We start from the raw sequence: 22,364 nt of genomic DNA, 5'->3' as shown, positions 1-22,364 counted from the left end.
CTCCTGCTGTATTAGGCCCTTGCAGACAATGTTGCAAACCACTAAGTAAGACACCTTGATTTATCATGTATTAAATCAACTGAATTAGCCTAAAACAGACATAACGATCTAATCATTTACAGTTTCTCAACTGAACCTTCCAGGAAATGAACTACATCACAATATTTATTGCCATTGCAAAACAAAATATGTATCATGACAAAAAGGCAGTACCTTAGCATTGAGAACAAGGAACAGAGGATGGTCTGGAGTGGCCTGAGCTCTCCATTGCAGCACGTCTTGTATGTACAGGAACTACAGGGGAGACACACAAGTTTAACTACAGAGACATGAGAATAACACGCAGAAAAGTCAGACACAAACTGAGACAATGAGGAATCACTAAACAAACTACAACTAATGGAGTATGGTGGCAAAAGGTGGGTTTTTGTAATGAAGAAATGAGGTACAGTATATGCAACCCATGTCCTCTCCATCCGCTGTAAGTATTTCAGATCCTTACCTATGTCTGCAGCATATGTGTGGAGGTGATGAATGGGTGAAATGAGGATGACTATCTACCTTACGTGCCTGGTCATTGTCCTCTAGCTGGGCCACGTCTCTCCCGCAGGCCTGTGCTATCCTCTTGCCTGCCACCAGGTTGCCCACTATCATAGAAGCAGGACCGACCTCTGTCCAGCACAACGACATTCATCAACGTCATCTCACATGTCAGTGAAGTCAGGGCCAACATTCATATCAATAAACATAAACACAAAAAATGGTGCATGCTGGGACATCTGGTGGTCTACCTGGCTGTTTTTGCCTCGGCTTGGGCAGGTTGGTGACACACGTGTGAGGGCACATGAGGACGTTGCAGGGGTGCAAGGCCCCCTCCAGGAAGCGCTGTTTGGTCTCAGATATATGGATGCCGCCCAGGGGAGCCTTAGGAAGCGTGTTGGCAGGCACCAGAGCCAGGCAGTACACCCCGACCTGGTGGATGCTGTCTATGGCCTAGACAGGTAATACATGCAAAAACACAGGGGAGCCGGAGATCAGCAAAGCTGTCAGGTCATTCTGAGGGAGTTGTTTGCAATATAAAAAAAACAATGTGAGCTTTGTGTTGATGCTGAAATTTTTTTTCAGCTTGATTGGGACTTAAAAAGGACCATAACAGCCGTGACCAGCCCAGATTTGAGAATGATTCACTGTAATAAATGATCTCAAGGAAGTTTGAAGGTTCTGCCAGTTGGTTTTCATATGGAACAGACATGTACTAAAACCAATGATTTCCTGGAAGGTAGAAAATCAATCTAAAACCTTGTGACAAAGTAAGCAGTAATATTAACTATACCTGACTTTAACTAACTAAAAAACTTGCAAAACCACAGATATAGTCCTTCAATTAGATGTGACTAAGTGATAAGATGTGAAGACGATGGAGCACTGTGGGCACCTGAAGGACGCGGCTCATCCACTGGAAGCTGTCTTCCTCAGAGGCGTCTGGCCTCTGCTCTGCCACAACAACGATCCTCTCGTCATGCAGCACCGACACAGAAAACACAGCTATCCTGGAACATGCAACGTGAAAAATGGCTATAAAGCAGTGCACACAAGACGGACTCTCGATATGAGAGGTAAAAGATATGTAAAGATGTGTAGAGTTTTAAAATTCTGAATGTTTTTTAGGCTGTTTCCTCTTTTACCTCCCCCTGTACACAAACTTCATGGGCTCCACTGCCAGTGCCGTGGCAACCACGTCATCGGCATTGTGTCTCCGCCCACTGACCACCATTAGGCCTTCCATCTTCCCCACAACAAACACAAGGCTGTCCTGTTGGGAAACACAAAGCACATACAGTTGGATGAGTGGAACTTGATATTTACCAAATCTAAAGTACAGTGTGCATCCACACAACTAGTATGTGAGGTAACCGTTCACTGGAAATTAAAGACCTCAGAAGGTTTACTGAGGGCTTGCAAATTGTCGTCAACCTCTTTATATCCTTGAGCAGCGACATCCTTAAAGGAAAAATAACTCTGCTTTCAACTCAGGAATAAAAACCATCACCATTTGTCGACTAATGATTAGTCTGGCAATGCCTTTCCCCCAATGTCTGCTTCACTCATTGTGGCCCTGGATGAATAAGCCTGTGATAGATCTCCTCTCAGGTCGGCTGTATAAAATGTGATTCTCTCCTTCATTCATTTTGTGTCAGTGTCAAAAGTACAGTCAACACTATTGGAGAAATAATCCCAATGAAAACAGAGTAACTGGAGTAATATTGTTTCTGGAAAGACGCACTGCAGTTGAATTTTTTCAAATGTATTTTTTTTCTGCTTTAATGAAATTCCGTTTTCCTCCATTTCACAGATAGATGATTTATGACAAACACATCACAACTGGGATCTCGGGTCTTTGAGAACTCACATGTTTAAAACATCTATAAGCTACATGCTATAAGACAGACTTCAATGTAAAGTGAGGTTAAAAGACTGCACATTAATGAGGTGGAACTTACCGGCCCCACAAAGCCCAACAGTGAGGTCCTGGTAAAGGGTCTGTCACTGATGGGAATCCCAGATGATGTTACTGGGATGGTCTGCAACGAGACACAACACTGTCAAAAACACACATTCATAGATGAAGTACAAAAACATGTACTCTGTGTTTAAAATAACTAAAATAAGCCTTTGCACTCTGGATTCATTTGGTCATAAATCAGTTTGAGTATGCTGTGTGAACTTAAAGAAAGATGATGACTGTGGAATAATGCCGAGGTATTTCAGAGTTTTAGCTTAGCTTTAAAGGCAAACAATTAAATTCACCCACTATCCTTGGGAAATACATTTGGTGCTATCACTTCATGTGTGTGTATTTTATAAACTTTCACTTTCCCTTCATATTTTAATATGTCAAAAATGCAACATCACCAAGCTAAAAATAACTTAAGTCTTAATAACTAAAATCTTTCCTGCTCCTGATAATATAATATTGTATAGATAAACATGAGTATGGATGATATGCAAAGTTTACTGATATCACACATTTATAAATACAGTATTTAAAGCAAACTGTGTCACACCTGAACAGTTCCAGAAGTAAGACACTAACCTCAAAGATGTTCTTGGTCATCCCCGGGAGGCCGTAGTAAGCTACGCCCGTGCTACCTGAGCTCACGCAGATCTCTCCAACTTCGTCTGTCTGACAGAGATAGGGTGTCCCTTCCACCCGCACCACACAAACCACAGCTGGAGACACACAGTGATGACAGGAGTCAAGTACATTGGTTCACTGATTCCCAGGACAGTAAAAGTTAGTTATAAATTTCAGCAATATCCTACAAAATCTAACCTGATCACCTCTAGTCTTCGGGGACACATGGTGGCATCAATATGAAAATTCTTTCATCTTTATCTTCAGCATTTTACTCGTTAACGGCAGCAAAATGTTAGCTATACTATAATAAGCAGCTCAGTGTACTGTACCTCCAGGCATGACCTGTCCCACATCCTGCACTGTGAGGACGGAGAGTTTCTCCTCTGTGTCCACACGGATCACACTGTGGCTCAGCCCACCCATAGACAGCACTGCCTTCCCAGGAGGAGGAACACCCATTTCTGGAGGTCTGCAGGACACAGACATTATTACAATTACACTTGTTATCATTGAACACAATGACACACATGGAAAGACTTACAGGTTAAAGCATCCACTTTTGTCAGAAACCAACACTGTCTCTGTCACATATTGCTCTGCCTTTCGTGGCAAACAAAACATAAACAAACACTATTTGTTCAGCTATGACGTCAATTCTTTGCCAACTCTTGAATACAGTTGTTTTTTTTAAATAGCAGACTGAGCCATCCGCTGCCTTAGTACATTGTCTTTATTGCAGCAATACTAACACATTAAAAGGAGACAGATATGGCTTTGGTAGAAGACGACCATATGAGTCTGTGAGACACCGACTCTTGATCTATTACAACATTTCTCTCACAAAAAAGGCATTTCTCATTTTATAAATAGACCCAGTTTGCCAAGCATGTGTTTTTAGTCTGTCTGTCATCCTAATCCTTCTCCATGACTGAGCCCCCTTATCAGCAGAAAGCTTTAAAATCCTACAGTTCTTCCCTGTGTCAAAGAAGCACAAATCTCTCTCCTCTCCCTGCAGGATGCAAACCCAGTGTGATACAGCAATAGCACAGTAATGCAAAGCGGTGGCAGGTTGCTTTTGTTCTAATAAAGTACAGTACCGGCAGCTCACCTGCGGATGGCGACAGTCATGGCTTCTGAGGAGCTTGCACATGGACAGATCACCTCAGGTCGCAGCCCACGTGCCTGAAACACGTTGAGGAAGGCATCGCAGGAGGATATCGACCCTGTGGTAACACACACACACACACACACACACACACACACACACACACACACACACATATATATATATATATGTATATATATATAGCCAGTCCAGCAGATATACCAGCAAACACAAATAAAACAAATCAATGCTAATCTCTTGTGGCTTCAGGGTGTTTATAAGGTTATTCTATTAAATGAGAATGTGCAGGTGGACTCACATGGGTTAGCTCCGTCGGCTACGATGAGCATGCGCAGCGAGCTCAGGCTGATGTCTCTCTGGTCTCTCTGGGCCAGCAGAGACCAGTGCATGTCCCTTGACTTCACCACTGCAACCCGTGCTGTGCAGGGGACACAAAGACAAAGAGACAGGTTCACAGTACAATCGCCCAATCAACACCTCTGTCATCCAGCTTGACAGCCAACCACAGATCACAAAATCTGACAGCAAATGGCAGCAGTTGCCAACAGGTGACTCAGCAAAGCTCGGACCAGAGGAGATGAATTTCATTCAGCGCAGCAGGCCTCCTATCCTCGACCTCCACTGGGCTAATACAATTGAACTAGAAATCAATGAGTCCAACAAACTATTGCTGTAATCCATCCACCCCTGTCAAATGTGCAGTGAGAGTCACATCTTTTACGAGAAGCAGAAGTCAAAATTGCTCTTTCAGGTTTACAGACACTAAAAACAATAACAATGTTGTTATTACACAAGCAAGATATCAAAGCATTTTCTCAGGGTACTTTGTTGTGAAAAACCTATACTGTCCTGTATGTGTGCTACTTTGTAAGTATGATACAATGCAATATAATAAATACTAGAATTTTCCATACTAAATAGCAACAAAAGATGGGATTAGCCTACGATTTTGATAAAATTAGGTTGGTTTATCCTATTCACAGGGCTGAGATGCAGCAGTGGTGAAAAGTGACAAATGTCAAGGTGGATTGACCCTCACCTTTGTATGTGTGAACCTTCTGTATCCAGGAGAGGGGGTTGACTTTCATCAGGGAGTAAGGAATGCTGATCACGTGCATCCGATTCATGACACTCTGCCATGAGAACATCACATAAGCACCAAAATATGTCAGAGGTGTCTCATAACTAAACAATGTCACTGTAAACAACAAGCTGCGAGTCATGACAAGACAATATCACTTACTGCTACATGTTTGTGCTACAGCTGTGTCATTTTAAGAATTTAAGCGCGCAACAGCAGCTCATACATTACCTGTATGTAAATTCCACGGGATGTTTGTAACCAGTTAATCAAAGCTGGGTTCAGTATGTGTTAGAAGAAACTGAATTTTTTTTTACAGGTTTCAAACTCTTGAGTTATGAGACAAGATGTTTCTGCCCATCAGGACTTCATTAGTTTGAATGCATTTACATATTGATAAAGCCCTCATAGGGAGGAAGTCAGTCAGATGAATCAGACTTTTTTAGCATCTTTTATTTCTAATTATATAACCCTTCTATTAGATTTACCAGAGGACCAAGACCACTCACAGTAAGAACACCATGCCATAATCCTGCTTCTCTCTTGAAGTCTAAGACGTTGGTTATGGTCTCAGCTGCAAATCAAGAAGGAGATTTTGCCAAGATTAGGGGGGTAAAAAGGATTTCAGACATTTAATCTAACATTCCTATTCTTCACTAGAGCAATAACACACCATCCTATTACTTTTAACACACAACAAGCTCGGCAATGTTGAGTAATCCCTGATTGTAGCAGTATTGGATTGAGTGAAGCACCAAACCACATTTCAGAAACAGTCCTGGAGAGTCTCTAGGGCTGCTGGTGCAGTTATTTAGAGCAAAACTGGGACACTGGAGGAGAGGAGGCACCTCACGTTCCCTTTCCTTTTAAGCAGACCTGACCCAGGTCGGAAAAAAACACAATCAGCTGAGCAGCTGCATTTATCAAACTAGACTGTAATTATACTTTACTGGGATCTGTGAGCCACGGGGAGCAAGGGGAACTTCTATATTACAGATTACAAACTAGGCATATATGATGATTGTGCTCTGCATTATCTAGCCTGCAGTTTAAATAAGAAAAACAACAACACAGCAATTCACGTCAAGCCCAAAGTATACATTTCTTTTGAATATTCCTACATTCTTATTATTACTAAAGCTGGTTTAGAAGCTCTCATGCTAACACCACCAACTGGATGCTTTTCTCCATGTCAGAAGAATGAATAAATTATATAGAAAACACAGAGCAAAGTATGGATACTTAGTAGTAAATGTGAGTGTCCTCCTCACCTTCAGTATAGCCGCAGGCCTGTGTGAGGGTGTGACAGTGAGCCAGCATGGCTGAATGGGACACTGTGATTCCCATGGTGCTTCCTTCCTTGCTGGTTTTATACTGAATGTGAGAAACATGGAAAAACATTTGAACAGTTTCACTCCAAAAAACTGAGACACAGATTATATGAAAACGAAGAGTACCTAATGATTATTAACTCAAAAATCTTAAAACTATGAAATATAAATGAAATTCTACTGAATCTATCTTTGTTATGTTGGTAACATCAGTGAAACTACACTTACCTCTATGTAGGCTATGTCATTACTGGCTTCCCGTACTGGAGGATGCCAGTCTTTCGGAGGCTTCACAACATGTTTTCCATCTGTCACAAACCACAGCAACCGCGGCCAACCTGCAGAGACAGGGACATGAAGTCAGTTGAAACCAAATGAAACTATACAGACAGGCAGTCAAAATGAAAATAAAACAGGCTGTACCTTTGAAAGTGGCTACCTCCCCCGTTTGTGCTTTGGGCAAGCCTTTCTGACAAGCATCAGTGGTCAGTGCCAACGTGACGCCACAGCTGCCCAACAGAAAGCCAATCTGTTGACTTCCTGCATCCTGGGGGAGAAAGAAGATAAAAAACTGAAGTTCATACTGGCAAACTTTGGCAAATAGTCTCTGTCACACAACAACCAACTATTAAGAACAATAAAAGCTTTGAGAAAAGATTCTCTGAGGGAACGTGGGATTTGTAACCAGGAGAGAAAGAAAGAAGAAGAAACCTCAGAGCATCGTACATCAAAGCAGCAGCAGGTAAGAAAGCAGAGTGACGGCCCATCACTATTAAAAACTCTACCACAGAGCATCAAAGCCCGATCGTAGCAGGTATAGAGCCCAAGATCTGACACACACTCACTCATATTTGACTGGCTGTGCAAATTAGCTTACAGCTAGACTCGTGCTGAGCAAACCATACTGCACAGATACTGGGTAGGAGTTAAAGCAGACAGGAAGAAAAAGGGGATAGAAAGAGAGAGGGAGGAAAAATGTTGGCAGAGTGAGCGAATGAGTTTCTGACTCCTGAGAACAGTTGGCCTGTGATCTAATATTTTGACTGGAATTACACATCATTTCACCTCACTCAAATCTCATTAATTACAGCACAGTGTCTGCCAACAGCATGCTTATAAAAGGCAATCAAGAACAGGCATTAATATTCAGCCCGTGTAACTAATGTGGATGAATTTGGTTCAGTTTAAGCTGACGGATGTGCTGCAGACTGCAATGCGTTACAACACTCTGTAAGTAGAACATTTAAAGGATAATGCTGCTCTGCAGTTGTAATAAACACATTACCAAGAAGTTAGATATTACAGATATTCTGGGATATTGGAACAAACCTACATTGAAACAACAACTGTGCACATCTGGTCTCTCCTTCACTAAGGGGGTTACATGTCCAGCAGGGGTCACTACTGCTTTACTTACTACTTACTACTTACTACTACTTTATTGGTTATGTAGAGCAGCGCATATCAAAAAAGGTCCATACATTCCCAGGAGACTGTGTTTTGTATTTGTCTTTACCTTTCTGGTCAGTGGCACTTCGATAGGCACAGGTACCAGCTCTGCCAGGAGACAGCCGTAGAAGGCCACCATGAACGTCACCGGGTCGTTGTTGGGGAAAACAAGTGCAACCTGCAGGTGCATCACAGACACGATATGTCATGATATGATATGTTACGCAAGTGTGGAAGGCAAGGGGCATGGTGCGCAGCCAAGTATCAAGATCCGAAACCAAACATTTGCTTCCCCTCACAAGTAATGAGGCAGTGATATTGAGTTTGCTCCTTTCCCCACCGTTTAATCTTCAACCCTACTTCATGTTCAGAGAAATACAGTCTTGGTACTACTATAGCGCCAGACTTTAACTGTTGGTCATTGCTAATACTGGTGGTTGAGGAAACTGAGCTTACTCTGCACTTGCCGAATATCGTTCTAGTCTTTCAGCCAAATGCCTTAAATGCAACAAGGAATGCAACATACAACTGACCACCATTGAACACAGTTTTATCTTGTGACTTACTCTGTCTCCAGGCATGAGCAAAGGCTCATTTCTGGTGCTCAGCTTGTTAAGAAGAGTGTAGGCCAGTTTCTGACTGCGGGTCCATAGTTTTCCTACAGAGGGGAACATACCAACATACAAACACACAAAATGGCTGAGAATAACAAAATAAGGTATGGAGACACTTGTCCATTATTTGTACAAAGAAACTTACAAATAATCGACAATACGATGTGATATTGTTTTCCATCTCCATTGTAAATTCTGGGCCAATCATCCACAAGTTGACACCTACCATAGGTGAGTGTGTAGACGGGCTTGCCAGCATTGTCGAGTCCAGTCAGACAGGGACTCTTGGGCTGAGTGGTGCCCCACCGTTGTAAGGCTGCGGGCAAGGAGGGAGGCCACTTGTTGGCCACCCCAAGGAGCTCTCCTTCCAGGGGGCTCATCTGCTGGCCTTCTGGCTTTGGCTGGTTGGGATCTGGCTGCTGGACTAAATGCATGGGGAAGAGAGTGGAGCATTGTGTGAGGGTAGTTCAATGGGTATTTTGAGCAACCAGGCAGAACTGGATTCTGGTGCCATCCGAGATATTGGAGAAAGAAGCTCTGTCTGTTTTTGGTTGAGTGAATTACAAAGAAATGGTACATTTGTGAAGTACACAACTCTCTAAAGCAAGGCAGGGTAATCAAAGAAGTGTGGGGATTGAAAGACAATGAGATGGGAGTGATGGAGGAGGACAAGCTGGAGGATTAAAGGTGAGCTGTGTTCTGTCCTTATCAGTTTTAGTTGCCTCAGACACCAATTCCTGAGAAACTTGGAGCTAGGGCTTATTGTCGGCACTGGTTTCTCTCTTCATCCTTCACTTTCCCCTCCTTCAAGCACCCTACTCGCTCTTTGATTTGACTCTCCTGAACTCTATAATAAGTGGAATTCAGAACGGTTTAACTGAGCTGGCAAGATGTCCCTCGCCAAATAAAACACCTCGATCAGGAACAGATAGTGTTGAGCCTGCTGCCATTTCAGCTCTGTGTTTTTCTGCTCACACCAAGCAGACCACCGAGGTGTGCCATGCCACAGTTTCTGTGCCAAAGTCAGGGAGGCTTTAAAATTACCTGCTGATGTATTACTATTCCTGCTGTTTATTCATTTTCATTGTGTTTATTCAGCCTGGCAGAGAACCACCCAAAACCCACGATGGGCTGTATGGAATGGAGGAAATGGTTAGACAGGGCTGGTCCACTATGTGTGTGTGTGTGTGTGTGTGTGTGTGTGTGTGTGTGTGTGTGTGTTGCTGTACACAGTTCCCTAGCCGCTCTCTTAGCACACCTGGTGGTCGCAGCTCCACCAAGAGACAAAATAACAACCACTGATCTAAAAGTGTGCCTCCAATGTTTATTTGTGAGGCGTGGTGGGGTCAACATGACATTTTTATCATGGCTGCAACAAGAATTGGATATTTAACAAATACTGAAGCTGGAAAACAAAGAAATTAGACAAAATCTTAAAGCTGATGTGGTTGTCAACGTGTTTGTATCAAATACAGCCTTTAGCTGCTGAAGTCTCTGATCAGTATGCTGATCACACCACAGAAAGATGGATGCTTTTTTCATGATTTATTGATTTAACAGAAGCAATGTAATTACTTTCAGGCCAGCTTACCATCCAAAAGCTCCTCAAAGTCGTCAACGAAGAACTCTCGCAACGGTGGTCGCTTTGGTCTCTTCAGAGTGTTGAGCAGCTGCTGGATTTTGGAGGAGACGCGACTGTTGACTGGAACACCTACACAATGAGATTGGAGGGGTTGAAAAGAAAAGGGTAGGGGGAAATAAACATGGCAAGACAAGGATTTGGAGAGAAATACAGACGTGGAAGAGAAGAATATGTGGGGTGGAAATAAATGTAATGGAGCAGATGGGAGGAGATACAGTAGAGAAAGATAAATGTAGACAGATTGATTGATGAAGTAAGGAGAAAGGGATGGATGAGGGGAGGACAGATAAGAAAAGAAAAGAGAAAAGGTCAGTGTGGTGCTCTAATGAGACATAGAGGACAACCAGCCGTCACTCACATTGTAGCAAGACAACAAAGCAGTGGACCTCGAGGTACTCTACAGTCACCTGGAGGTCAAAGGTTATAAACTTTCAGTGGAGATACTCTCTAGAATCACTGACAAACCTCACAGGCTAAATAAATCAGAAAGTGAGGAGCCTCCTCGCCTGCTGCCTAGCAACAAAAAAGTCCTCCCTGCAGTAAGTGATTCACAAGGTGTCTCAAAAGGTGTCTGTTCCACATACGCTCTGCAAAATTCATAATTGCGGGAGGCTAAAATCAACTATACCCCAGTCAAGTCAAAATATATAGAATGTTGAAATAGCTGGACCATAAATACAATACTCGAAAAACATAACCGGCGAGACATGGACCTTTATAAAGACATAAGAACATGAATGAAGGAGCAGGAAAGGAGAGAAACAACAGACTAAGGATGAGAGAAGAGACGAGGTGTCCAGTTAGATTCCCCTCACATTTTGGACATGGGTATGTGCAGACTATAATCATCCTCCGGACATCATTTCCTCCATATGAATTCATACTTAGTTTGGGAGGGGTGGTCTGTGTCAGACATTCCAGACAGCCACAGGAGACGAAGGCCACAGCTGCACGCAGCTTGCCTGATCTATCTTACTATAATAAGCCTGGCTCACACAGACTCTGCCTCCTTGTGTAGGGACAGATGTACTGGGAGCAGACGTGTGGGGGTCAGCGCTGCACCTGATGGGCCAATTAAATAGCCCCAGACACACAGGACAACATCTGAGGGCCCTGAACCCCACCCACTCATTAATATCAGAGGCCAACCAGGGCCGTTCTGTGATGATGACTATAATTAACGTTTTCATAATTTCATAATTTATCCATCCACAGCATTAAATTACTGTAGCAAACACTGGATCTAGTTTAATTTGGGGGGGAAATGCCAAACCAGGTCTTTTCAGTGTAAACAGTTAACAGAATTGCATTTACCAGACATAACAAAGATGGAGATAAAGAACAAGACTGGCCTTATTCTACATTTTTCTTATTGCTAACAAATCCCATGGACAGACCAAAACCAACAATGTGTTAGTCTATCTCTTAATATTTTTGAATTCCCTATCCTGTCTGTGGCTGTCTGCTCGAAGCTCACTTGTTCCTACTGAAGACGTAATTCTTTAAAAGCGGTTTACAATTATATAGTTTCATTTTTAGTTAAGTCATTTCCTACAACAGCAGGGCATTGATAGTCAAAATGGAAGAAACATTGCATTTGTTTTCAGCAGGGGATTAATACACATTTGGTGCTCTAGTGAGTATTTATGGTACCATGAAGGTGTATGTTGGATTGACTCAAAATAAATTAAAGTACAATTTTTATCATAATGAAGGAACATGTCACCCAGTGCGGCAGTGTGGCTCACTGTCTGTGCACCACAGCCTGCATGCTCCATTAAGACACCAACACATACAGCGTCAATATCCGAGTACAGATGGAACCAAAGTTACTGTGTGGCATGCTTTCTACACCAAACTATGTGTCGCTATCAAAATGGCAAAAGTGCTAGATAGTCCGCTGTGTGGCTACAGGCTAACAGGCTCGTGTCACAGAATGTAGTGAGAAACATAAACTGACAAGTCTTAGCGTCTCGTGTGAGTGCAGAAACCAATATGTCAACATGACTAATTATTCACAACCCTGAATGAAAACTTACATCTGCCAAGAAAAAGGCCTTTTCACACAATCTGCTTCAACACCATCAATTTGAAAAGCACTTAGGTTAGGCATGGCTTGAAGATGCTAAAGCCTTTGCAACACACTCAGTTATACAAACACACATACGCACAAGAATCTAATGACTGAACTTGCTGTAGCTTTGCATATATTTTTGGAAAACACACGGTTTGGAAAAGTGCTAGACCTGACAGTGGCGGCGAAGGCAGAAACACAAACACACACAAATGCACACGCAGCAGAGTGCACATATAGCAGACTGCCAAAGAGTCGGAGGAACAGTTATAAATACCATCCATTAAACTGAGGGATCCTTCACCTCTCCATTCACAGCCTGGAGGAGAGACACATCAGGATGTCAATGAAACAGTCCTGCTAAATTTGTGTGTGTGTGAATGTGTGATAGAGAAATTTACCAGCAGCCAGACGTAGGTGAGAGTAAGCTTAAGAGGCGCTCAGACACAGACTGCTGTTGTTGCACCATAACAACAAAGATAGGATTTTGTGCTGATTTTGTGCATTTTTTTAAATGATCCATGTGGGAAAAGTTGCATAGGAGGTGTTGGTGTGAAACATCTTGAACATCAAACAGCCAGACAGTAGGGATAAAAATGACACCGTTTACATCTTTTAAAAAATCCATAGATTTAACAAATCCCTTCCCCTTTATGGGTCAGCCAGGTGTGTTGGTTTAGCATTCATTAGCAGCGAAAACCCAGACAACGCACCCATTCTTAATGGCAGAGGATGGATGGCAGGAAGGTAAAGCTCTGCTCAAACTGTGTTCCAGCTTTCTGGCTGCTGGCTTATTAACACATTGGACATTAATTCAAAGCAGCATTTCAGCTGGTCAGACAGATTGATCTATGGCAACTCTCTGAAGTCAATAAACTTATACTAACCTATACTGTAAAAACATTTTTTGTTACACATCAACCCTAACCCTAAATTGATTTAATACCACAAACAAATTACCAGCTAAATTTACATTTTATGCACTGAAATGACACATGCAATCTCTACACTGCACAGCATTTATGTCAATATCTGCGATGGCCCATCTGGAAACTGCTGGCATTATTGGGTGCATACTAGACTGTGCTGTTTGAGTGATGACTGATGTTTGGAGGCTGTTAATTTTATGCACTGACAAGAACCGAGCACAAGAATCACCTCTAATGATCTGGTTTACAACCCTGACTCGAAGACTTTCCTTTGCCTTTTTAAGACTCAAAAATAATAAATCATTAATAAATGTGTTGTTACTAGTGTCAATTAAATACTTAGCATTAAGGCAGGAACAAGGTGCTTTTTTTGGGGGGTGGGGGGGTGGAAAGGTGCAGTGTTACCATGGCAACACAAGAGGGTCAGTCAGCAGCTTGTGCCAGTCTGACAGGCAGACTGACTAAGGAGAAGACAGAGGGACAGACAGCAGGGGAGAAAGGGAAAGGGAGGTGACTGTGTTTATGTGTGTGTGAGCAGGAAACTCACCATCTGCAGTCTCCATGACGCTGGTGTGGTGGTTGTAGCCGCGGGAAACGCCTCGCACTGAGGCCACCTGGGGCCGCTCCGCATGAAGCGAGGAGCGCTCTGACAGCCCCGTCACGTCGGGGGGCGCCGAGTGGTTATCTGTGATGAGTGGGGTGTCGGGGTGAAAAGGTCAAACGCCAGGCCTACTTCGGGCTATCGTTGCTAAATGAAAATCTACTTCATGAGCTTGCAAACAAACTGATCTGACAGCGCAGGAATTTGAGTGAGAGGCTAAAAGTCATCTGCAAGTGGAGAGATTTCACATTTTACCTCCACTTTCACAACCTGCCATGATAATGAATGAATGATTCTATTGAGCTGATACATTCCCCTCAGCGAGTAACGTATCCAGAGAGAACAAGATGTCTGTGTAGTATGATTAACACGAAAGCCTGAGGACATTGTGGCGGCCTCCATTTGTCCCTCCCTTCTTGTGTTTAACTCTAAAAAGGATGAAGTTTCACAGATCAGTTAATAACACAATGCCAAGACTTCTTCAAACCAAATCAGTAACCCTGGTGGAAAACACGAAAACGCCTGGCCATGCTACAACTATATGCTATAATAAACATATAGCTAAAATAATACCTCTCCATTCAGTCAAAGCTGAACATTATCACCTTTGTAAAGGTGGAATTTATGGCCCAGCTGTTGTATTGGATTGCATTAGATTTTACAGGTGTACCTAATAAAGTGGCCAGGGAGTATAGGTGCTTTTAACACTAAAGTGCAATGGCAACACTGTGTTGTTGGAACCAAAACAACTGCTGTAAATCATGGTTATGGAGAACTGCACCCTGAGAGCTGAGGTTCCCCACCAAAGCACCAAATATTTAATACATGAATTGCATTCACTACAAATAACACACATGTGATTTCAAAACCAAAGGTCATGTTTTGTCATTGGCATCCACATTACCCTAAAATATGCTCATGTATGATGGCCAGCTAGTCATTGTCTATTGCTGAAGTGAAGACTGACGACAGACAGGACCAGAGTTTGAGGGGCCAAGGAACGGGATAATATGGGAGATGTATTTACAGCTCCATTCACCACCAGTCACCGCTGCTACTTTATGACAGCAACCTTGAGGGGAGACAAGCTGGGCAGAAATCAGACAGCTCCATCCTAATAGGATATCGTTCTGCCAGCAACAAGTCTGAACACACACACACACACACACACACACACACACACACACACACACACACACACACACACACACACACACACACACACACACACACACACACACTCAAGCAAGACACCATCTCACTTTGCGGCTGAGGAGAGACGGACGGAGATAAATCCACTGAATCTCATTAACTAGCTTGTGACACTCGCATGGCAACGTGGAACGAATAGCTTTGACAGGGAAGTTTTCACATGACTGAATGACGGCGAGATGGCAGACGTGGACGACTAATTATAGAGACTTGAATTAAAACTCTGTTGCTGGTTCTCTTTGTCTTGCCTCATCAAGGGCTTTTGTGTATCTGGAGGGAGATATGGCCTCGGCTGCAGCAGATGTGTGAGACACCGCTGTCTGAGAAAAACAGTTGGAGCAACATAATGCAGGTTAAGATGTCACCTTTGAGATGACAGAAATTCTGATTGGCTGGCAATAATGGAACGCACCACACGTCTGCTGATATCAGCAAATGTAAAACAATGGAAAAAGTAAAAAAATGTCTGCAGACTCTGATTCATGTATATATTTAGATGGAGGATTTCAAAACCATACAGACATCTCCTTCTGCAGGCTTCTTAAAGTATGAAACTTAAATCAGGATTCTTCTACCAGCACACTTGAACAGTGAAAACAATTTTAAACCTCTGTATATACTGTTTCCTTGCTTGACATGAAAACATTATCATTATCTCTCTAGTTAACACCTTCCTATTTCAGCTCGCAACCACACTACACTAATTTTTACAATTCTCCGCGCAGCATGAAGAGTTTGATTAACGTTGAGCAAAACGTATTCACCTCTGGACTAACTGGATGAAAGCGCTGCATCAATTAAAAGGGGACAAGAACATAGAAGACCGGCCAACCAAAATGTGATGGCGTGTGCGACTGCGTGTGTGTCACTGACCTAGCTGGGTGTGTGCCATTAGGTCGGCCAATGCGGTAGCTGCGGCGTTGGCGTTGAGGGCTGCGTGGGCAGTGGTGTTGGTGGTGGTGACGGATCTCCCTCCCGGGTGGGATGAGGTGGATGACGCGGAGGATGAGGTGGACGAACCCTGGATGACACGGTTAAACCAGTGCTCAACGGCTGGGTGGCCGTGGCCCTGGTAGGGCGTGGAGGTGGCCAGACGTCCCTGCCGGCGCAGCGAGCCCTCGTCTTCCGACGCTGAGGAGGTGTCTGTGTTTGACAGGTCAAGACAGGGCAGCGTCACAACAGTGGACAAAGACATGGGGCTGTTGGTAATGGAAGACTGCAGGATTTAGATGATAGGCTGATGATACATTATTCTACTTATACATACTGGTGAGAGTATATATAAGCCAGTGGGATGGCCAGATGATTTTAATGGAGATGGAAGTTGTTAGGATGAGCGATGCTTGTTTTTAAAAGAAGTATTTATGTTATAAACTATACAAAAAATAACAGAATGTACAACAGGTATTGCTAGAGAACTAGGTAGCTATAAGAACTTTTACATCTTATGTATGTTGAATTATAGTCCTCAAAAATATGGATGTTCAAGATGCGAGAGATTTCTGTGTGTCAGTGCATTTACATATTACCTAACTGATACTGGTATTCCTGCTTGAAGATGTTGCTTCAAAATAATGTGCAAAAATACTTTTATTTATACTTTCACACAATACATACACAAACTGAAATAGTCTAGCCAAAAGAAAAGTGTAGTGTGTGCTTAAGTTATTAATGCTTGGACTCAAACTCAGGCACTGATGATTTGACTGTCTCTCCCTTGAGGCAACTGTGAGCAGTTGGTCTCGGCAAAAATAGCCCAAACGGGAACAACTTCAAAGCAAAGGTAAGGATCATTCAAAATGAACACATTCCAGTTCATCTGCCAAGCTCCCAGAAATGTCTGTTCCTTCGACAGGATCGCCAAAGTTACACAAGAGCTGAGATTTGTATTCTACAGAGAACCGAGTGCAATGAAAGGGCTAAATAGTCTTAGGCATCATCCACTTGAGAAAATGAAATACTCAAGGTATAAACAACAACTGTAACAGCAACAAAACTACCAAGAAAGGTCACACTTTCCCCCATTATTCATCACTGACGAAGTAAACAGCAGTGTCTGCTCTGCAGCACCCATAAAAAGTGCTCATTCACACGTCTCAAAATATTACACCAAAGTCTCTGAGCATACTTAACAAAACAAAGCTTTATTAATATGGAAAACGTATTCCAAGCGCACTGAGAGGATGAGAGAGAGACGTTTAGAAAACAGATTAAGCCTGTGTGTGCCTGATGATGCTCTCCAAACTAATGAGCCTTCATGTGATTAATCGGCCTCCTAATCACTCGCAGTGTGTAGTATCAAGTAAAGTCCGTCAATTGAGAAAATATCAAAATCACTTTTGCTTTCCACAAGCTTCCTCGTGGCCTTGCGGAGGCCTAAAATGGAAGGCTGGAGGAGGTTTGATTATAACAAGCTAAAATTTTATGTCTCTACAACCAGCACACTCATGAGGGCTATCTCACATTAATGATTCTGTTTGTTATTCCTCTGCCTCTCTCCAATCTCTCTCCCTATCTCAGTAACCTTGACACAGTTACGCAGAGGAAGAAGGACAGACGGGGTCAGAGAACACATGCAAAGTAGAAATAGAGAGGTGGAAAGAATGGGAAAGAAACTGAAAGAGAAAAAGAGGTATTAGTCACAGATACGCAGACAAAAACAAGAATAGATAGTGAAGAGTGAGTCAGAGAAAGACAGGCAATGATGGAAGATTTGGAGGAAGGGAGGGACATAAAAGAGAGAAAACCGAAGCAGAGACAGTAGCAGATAGGCTGACATCTCAGTTATTCTATAGTTTAAATGGTAAATCACTTTTACTGATTACTTAAAAGCAAGACTAAGAGGCTGTACTTGGGCACAGCGGTGCTTATAATATACTGATGTTTAGCAGGTATAATGTTTACCACGTTCATGCATGTTCATGCTAACATTTGCTAATTAGCACTATAAACACAAAGTATAGCTGAGGCTGATGGGAATGTCACTAGTTTTGCAGGTATTTGGTTCTAAACCAAACTATAAATGGTGACCTGATGATGATGATGATGCTAGATGAAAAGTCACCTTAGTGATTACAATCCATGCTGAGGGGGACCATGAATGTCTGAAGCAAATTTTATGGCAATCCGTTCAATAGCAATCCATCCAATAGCTGTTGAAATATTTCAGTCTGGAGCAACACGGTGGATCGACAGACTGACTGACAAAAATACATCGGAGAAGAGCTTTAATGTCAGCCATTTATTAGTCTCACATAGCCAGACCTATCTCCACACTTCCCACAGGTCTGGCTCAACCCATTATCATTCTGGGATAGGGGAAAAAACGCTCTGGCTTGTTTGTATTTCTTTAAACCAATCACAATCGTCTTGGGCGACGCCAAGTCCTTGCAAAATGGTAACACGCAGATAGCAAAGGGGAGGAGATTTCTGACTGAAATAGTCGCCGGCTGATTTATCCCAAGAGCCTACATCCGGTGAGTCAGACTAGCCATTTATCAACGTGGTTTTTGCATGTTTTCCATGTATTACTTCCAAAGTTTTGTATATATTGGAACTGTTGGTCTGTACATGGGCTACATACTTACTGTATGTTTGAATACGGCTTACACCATCCAATCATGCCACATTGTATTGAATGACAGGTCTGGCAGTATGAAAATGATTTTGCTCACATTACTACTGGTTCTTCACAATCAGACATGGAGTGGTCAGACACGTAGTGTGACCAGATGTAAACCAGCCACTGCAGATTAGCAAGATAAGAGATGGAAAAGGAGAAAGTTAATCAGTGTGCATGTGCGTTCAATACAGATACCAACAATACTGGTACCTGGTCATCAAAATATTACTCCATATTACCTCCACTAATGGCTTTTGTACCATTATGGCCCCTGATAAACTTTTGCTAATGTAACATCATGAAGTCTACCATTTAAAATCAAATCTCAGACAAAATGTTGAAATAACTACAACCAAAACCATACTACTGTGTGCTGCCTTGAAAAAGTAGCACAGCCCCAGATTGTCTTATATGTACAGTATGTGATTTTGTGCACCTGTCAGTCCTACTTATGCACCTTATCCCAGCAGATTACAGTAGATCACTCAGAGTGACTGAAAACAACCATGAAGAGTCCCCCTCCTTCCCCTGTTCAAACCCCAATGTCTGAGCTCTTAATCCGGTTACTCACTCAACCGCTGTGTCCTCTCTCTTTACCCAAGACATGAGGCTCTAAGGCCTCCCACCAATTAGCTCTTATACACAGTGATAAAGCCACTGCAGTGTTTAAGAGACTGGCATGTTTTCTATCATTAAATCTTACACAAATATCTTACTGACCGATTGGAAGATGAAATTCTTTCTTTAGGAAATATTTGGGCAAAACTAACAACACAAAAGGGGATTTTTGTGCCTTGAAAATCTCCACAAAAAGAAGCTGCAGAACGCAGTAAAATGAAAAAAATAAAAATGAACTGGCCCATACAATGCAAACTGACATTTTGAGACTATGTTAAAAATCTGATTATGCATCCATTATGCAACTCATGTGGGAAGGGCTGCCTTTGAACACAACGGTGAAAGAACTGAGTCCTTTATAGTCACAAAGAATGGACACATTCATGAAACTGCACATTTTCTTTCCAGTAGCAAATGCTCGGCGACATCATCTTTGATCACTGGACACAACAGAGTGTCAGCATCCTACACACCAATGCTCATGGGAACACATGTAAACAACCCAGCGCAAGCATAAATCTAGTCTGTGTGAGAACAGGATAAACTCTGCCCTTTGTGAACAGTGAGTTTATAGGAACTGAGGTCTCACCTGGCGGGGTGCATGCCTCAACAGAAGACTGAACTAGCACAGATCGTCTCTTGGAGGGCATTGGCATCTTCCTCTCTTTGTACTTTGCCAAAGCTGCTTGGACGGCTTCTGTGTGCAAATCTAAGAGAACACATTAACACAGTTTAGCTGCTGCATGAAAGAAGAAGAGCAACAGACATTAAAAACTCTCAGCATGGACACATGATTACCAGATCTGAAGCGTTCATCCCGGGTGTTGGCCGCCCGGGACTTGTTGTGTTTGGGACCTTGGAGAACGGCTTGCGAGGAGGCCTGGATCCTGTTGTCAATCTGCAGAGAAGGATCTACACCTGCAGAGACACAAAGCGGAGAGAGGACAGTTTATAACAGGACAGAAACAAAAGTCATCTTCTTCTAATGCTCAAAAGCAGAACTATCAATATTAGAAATATGAGCACATATACTCTTTGAGGTACGTGCCTTGGACATCAAGCAACGCTGCTGAATATTGCTCGACCAGATCAAGTATTCACAAGCTTAATGGTAATCTCTATTTAGGCTGCTTTCTTCTAATACAGTAGCTTGGAGTTGAGAAAGTATTCACTTTAATTAATCCAGCCTCTTTCGCAGGCTTCCAGCTGCCTTCCAACTTTCCAGGGGAAGGAAATGCAAATTATACAGACGTAACAGAAAGAAGGTGATTAAGCACCATGAATGTCAAAAAGACAACATCTTCAAACTGGAGCATTCTAAAATTATCAAACTCTCAAACCCGTCAACCCCTCTGTGTTCTGCGTGACGCAGGCAGTGATTCATCCTTTGGCTTATGCAATTCTCATTTGAGCTTCATTAAGTAACTAGTTTTTAGCATCAGAGGGGAAACCCAGGACTGCCGCCTGAAGGAGGGTCACGGTTTGAGCTCTATTAGTAGTCTTCTACCATTGGTTTCACTTCACTTCTCACGCTCTCATTACTGATGTATTTGAAGTATGTAAGATGTAAATGTAAACTTCTTGACTCATTAATTGTTGACAGAAAATGCACATTAAAGATCTAAATGCACGCATGAATATGTAATATTGATATGTAATATGAACACACTAACTACAGAAATGCCTCTCCCACAACTTGCTTGTATTTCCGTGTTGAGTAATGAAAGGCCTTAGCAGTTATTTCAGGCAGAGTTGAAAGACGACTTTTTACACGATGGAACAGGAAGCTGTCAAAGGAACAGCATCTGTACTATAACTCAGCAATACATTCGACAGATTTATAAGATATATTTTCCTGAGAGTGGGACAAAGAGGAGAATTATAGTTTAAAAGGATGCTTCTGTAGTTCTGTAGCGCTGTCTCGATAAACAATACCAACGAGTGCCATGTTTCCATGGAGGAAACCGTCTCTATTGACACAATACAGACTTAGGTTCACGCCACATAGGTGTTATACAGGGAACACAGCTAAATCAAACAGAAAGCTCTTTTAATTTACATAAATATTTGTCTTTTATTCCATTTATTCCAATGACATGCTCTCTGTGGAGGTAACTTTACCCCTGCACCGCCCACATTCTCTGCTGAGTATGAAGCTTTACGGATTGTCTGTCTGTTGTTAGATGCCTACCACTTCCCCAAGGGAAGTGTTTTAAGTGGCTACAAAGATGAGTGCTTTCTATAAAATAAAATAAAAATAGTATAACTTTGAGTGTCAGCAGTGATATTCCAACACATTCAACCTGATAACACAGAATAAGTGAGTGTGAGGGACTCATCATTAACATCACAACAGTTCAGCTGTATTCATGCACTTCAGCCCACGCTGCTATCCTATCATGGGCTAGTGATTGACAGTTTTGTATATAAATAATAAAATACATATAGAATCACTGTAGAAGAGGTTCTAAATTGTAGCTGAATAGGTGGTCTAATGTGATCAGACACTAAGAGTAACTTGATTAAGTTAAAATGAAAACACATCCTTTACGGAGGTCAAATGTGACTGAAACTATAGTCACATTGTGGAATAACAGAAAGTCTACAAATCAACAAGTGAGTGCCAAAATTTAACAGTGTAGTCAAAAAGCCTCTTTGACCAGACTGTGGACAGCTTTGAGGATGCTGCAACCTTTACTGACCTGTGACCTACTGAACTACACAGAGTGGCTGCCTTTGCAAGTACACCCATGAGAGAACAGCCTTTTGAGGACAGAGTTCTACCACGCCACATTCAGCCAGCTAGATCCAACACCTAGCTGGCTGGCCAGTCAGACACCCGGCAAGCCAGCCAGCCAGCCATCAGCCCGTCCGTCTTTTCAGCGGCAGCTTAGTGGGGATCAGCGAGCTCCACACGGTCAGCAAC

At 42.5% G+C, this 22,364-nt stretch overlaps 1 protein-coding gene across 3 annotated transcripts in view; it reads right to left on the bottom strand.

Moving 5' to 3' along the window:
- The window catches only part of LOC139292749 (disco-interacting protein 2 homolog A-like), a 75,079-nt gene that overhangs the window by 6,650 nt on the left and 46,065 nt on the right, over positions 1–22,364 (bottom strand). For 2 of the 3 annotated variants that reach the window (XM_070915118.1, XM_070915119.1), the window contains 23 exons: positions 20,237–20,356; positions 20,028–20,147; positions 16,072–16,341; positions 13,933–14,070; positions 10,332–10,451; positions 8,967–9,164; positions 8,693–8,784; positions 8,194–8,304; positions 7,101–7,224; positions 6,906–7,015; positions 6,618–6,720; positions 5,856–5,920; positions 5,305–5,398; positions 4,564–4,683; positions 4,248–4,362; positions 3,469–3,608; positions 3,095–3,231; positions 2,502–2,582; positions 1,686–1,813; positions 1,436–1,550; positions 792–993; positions 562–671; positions 214–294 (listed from right to left, as the gene is read on the bottom strand). In XM_070915118.1, the coding sequence (XP_070771219.1) occupies positions 214–294; positions 562–671; positions 792–993; positions 1,436–1,550; positions 1,686–1,813; positions 2,502–2,582; positions 3,095–3,231; positions 3,469–3,608; positions 4,248–4,362; positions 4,564–4,683; positions 5,305–5,398; positions 5,856–5,920; positions 6,618–6,720; positions 6,906–7,015; positions 7,101–7,224; positions 8,194–8,304; positions 8,693–8,784; positions 8,967–9,164; positions 10,332–10,451; positions 13,933–14,070; positions 16,072–16,341; positions 20,028–20,147; positions 20,237–20,356 (2,894 nt within the window). Of the gene's footprint in view, positions 1–213; positions 295–561; positions 672–791; positions 994–1,435; positions 1,551–1,685; positions 1,814–2,501; positions 2,583–3,094; positions 3,232–3,468; positions 3,609–4,247; positions 4,363–4,563; positions 4,684–5,304; positions 5,399–5,855; positions 5,921–6,617; positions 6,721–6,905; positions 7,016–7,100; positions 7,225–8,193; positions 8,305–8,692; positions 8,785–8,966; positions 9,165–10,331; positions 10,452–12,733; positions 12,776–13,932; positions 14,071–16,071; positions 16,342–20,027; positions 20,148–20,236; positions 20,357–22,364 lie in introns of all 3 variants that reach the window. The other variant, XM_070915117.1, reaches the window with a different exon arrangement.

Source organism: Enoplosus armatus, chromosome 11 (assembly GCF_043641665.1).
Source record: "Enoplosus armatus isolate fEnoArm2 chromosome 11, fEnoArm2.hap1, whole genome shotgun sequence".
Classification (NCBI taxonomy): Eukaryota; Metazoa; Chordata; class Actinopteri; order Centrarchiformes; family Enoplosidae; genus Enoplosus; species Enoplosus armatus.
Note: the sequence above shows the minus strand (reverse complement) of the source record. Positions and strands in the feature narration are given on the sequence as shown.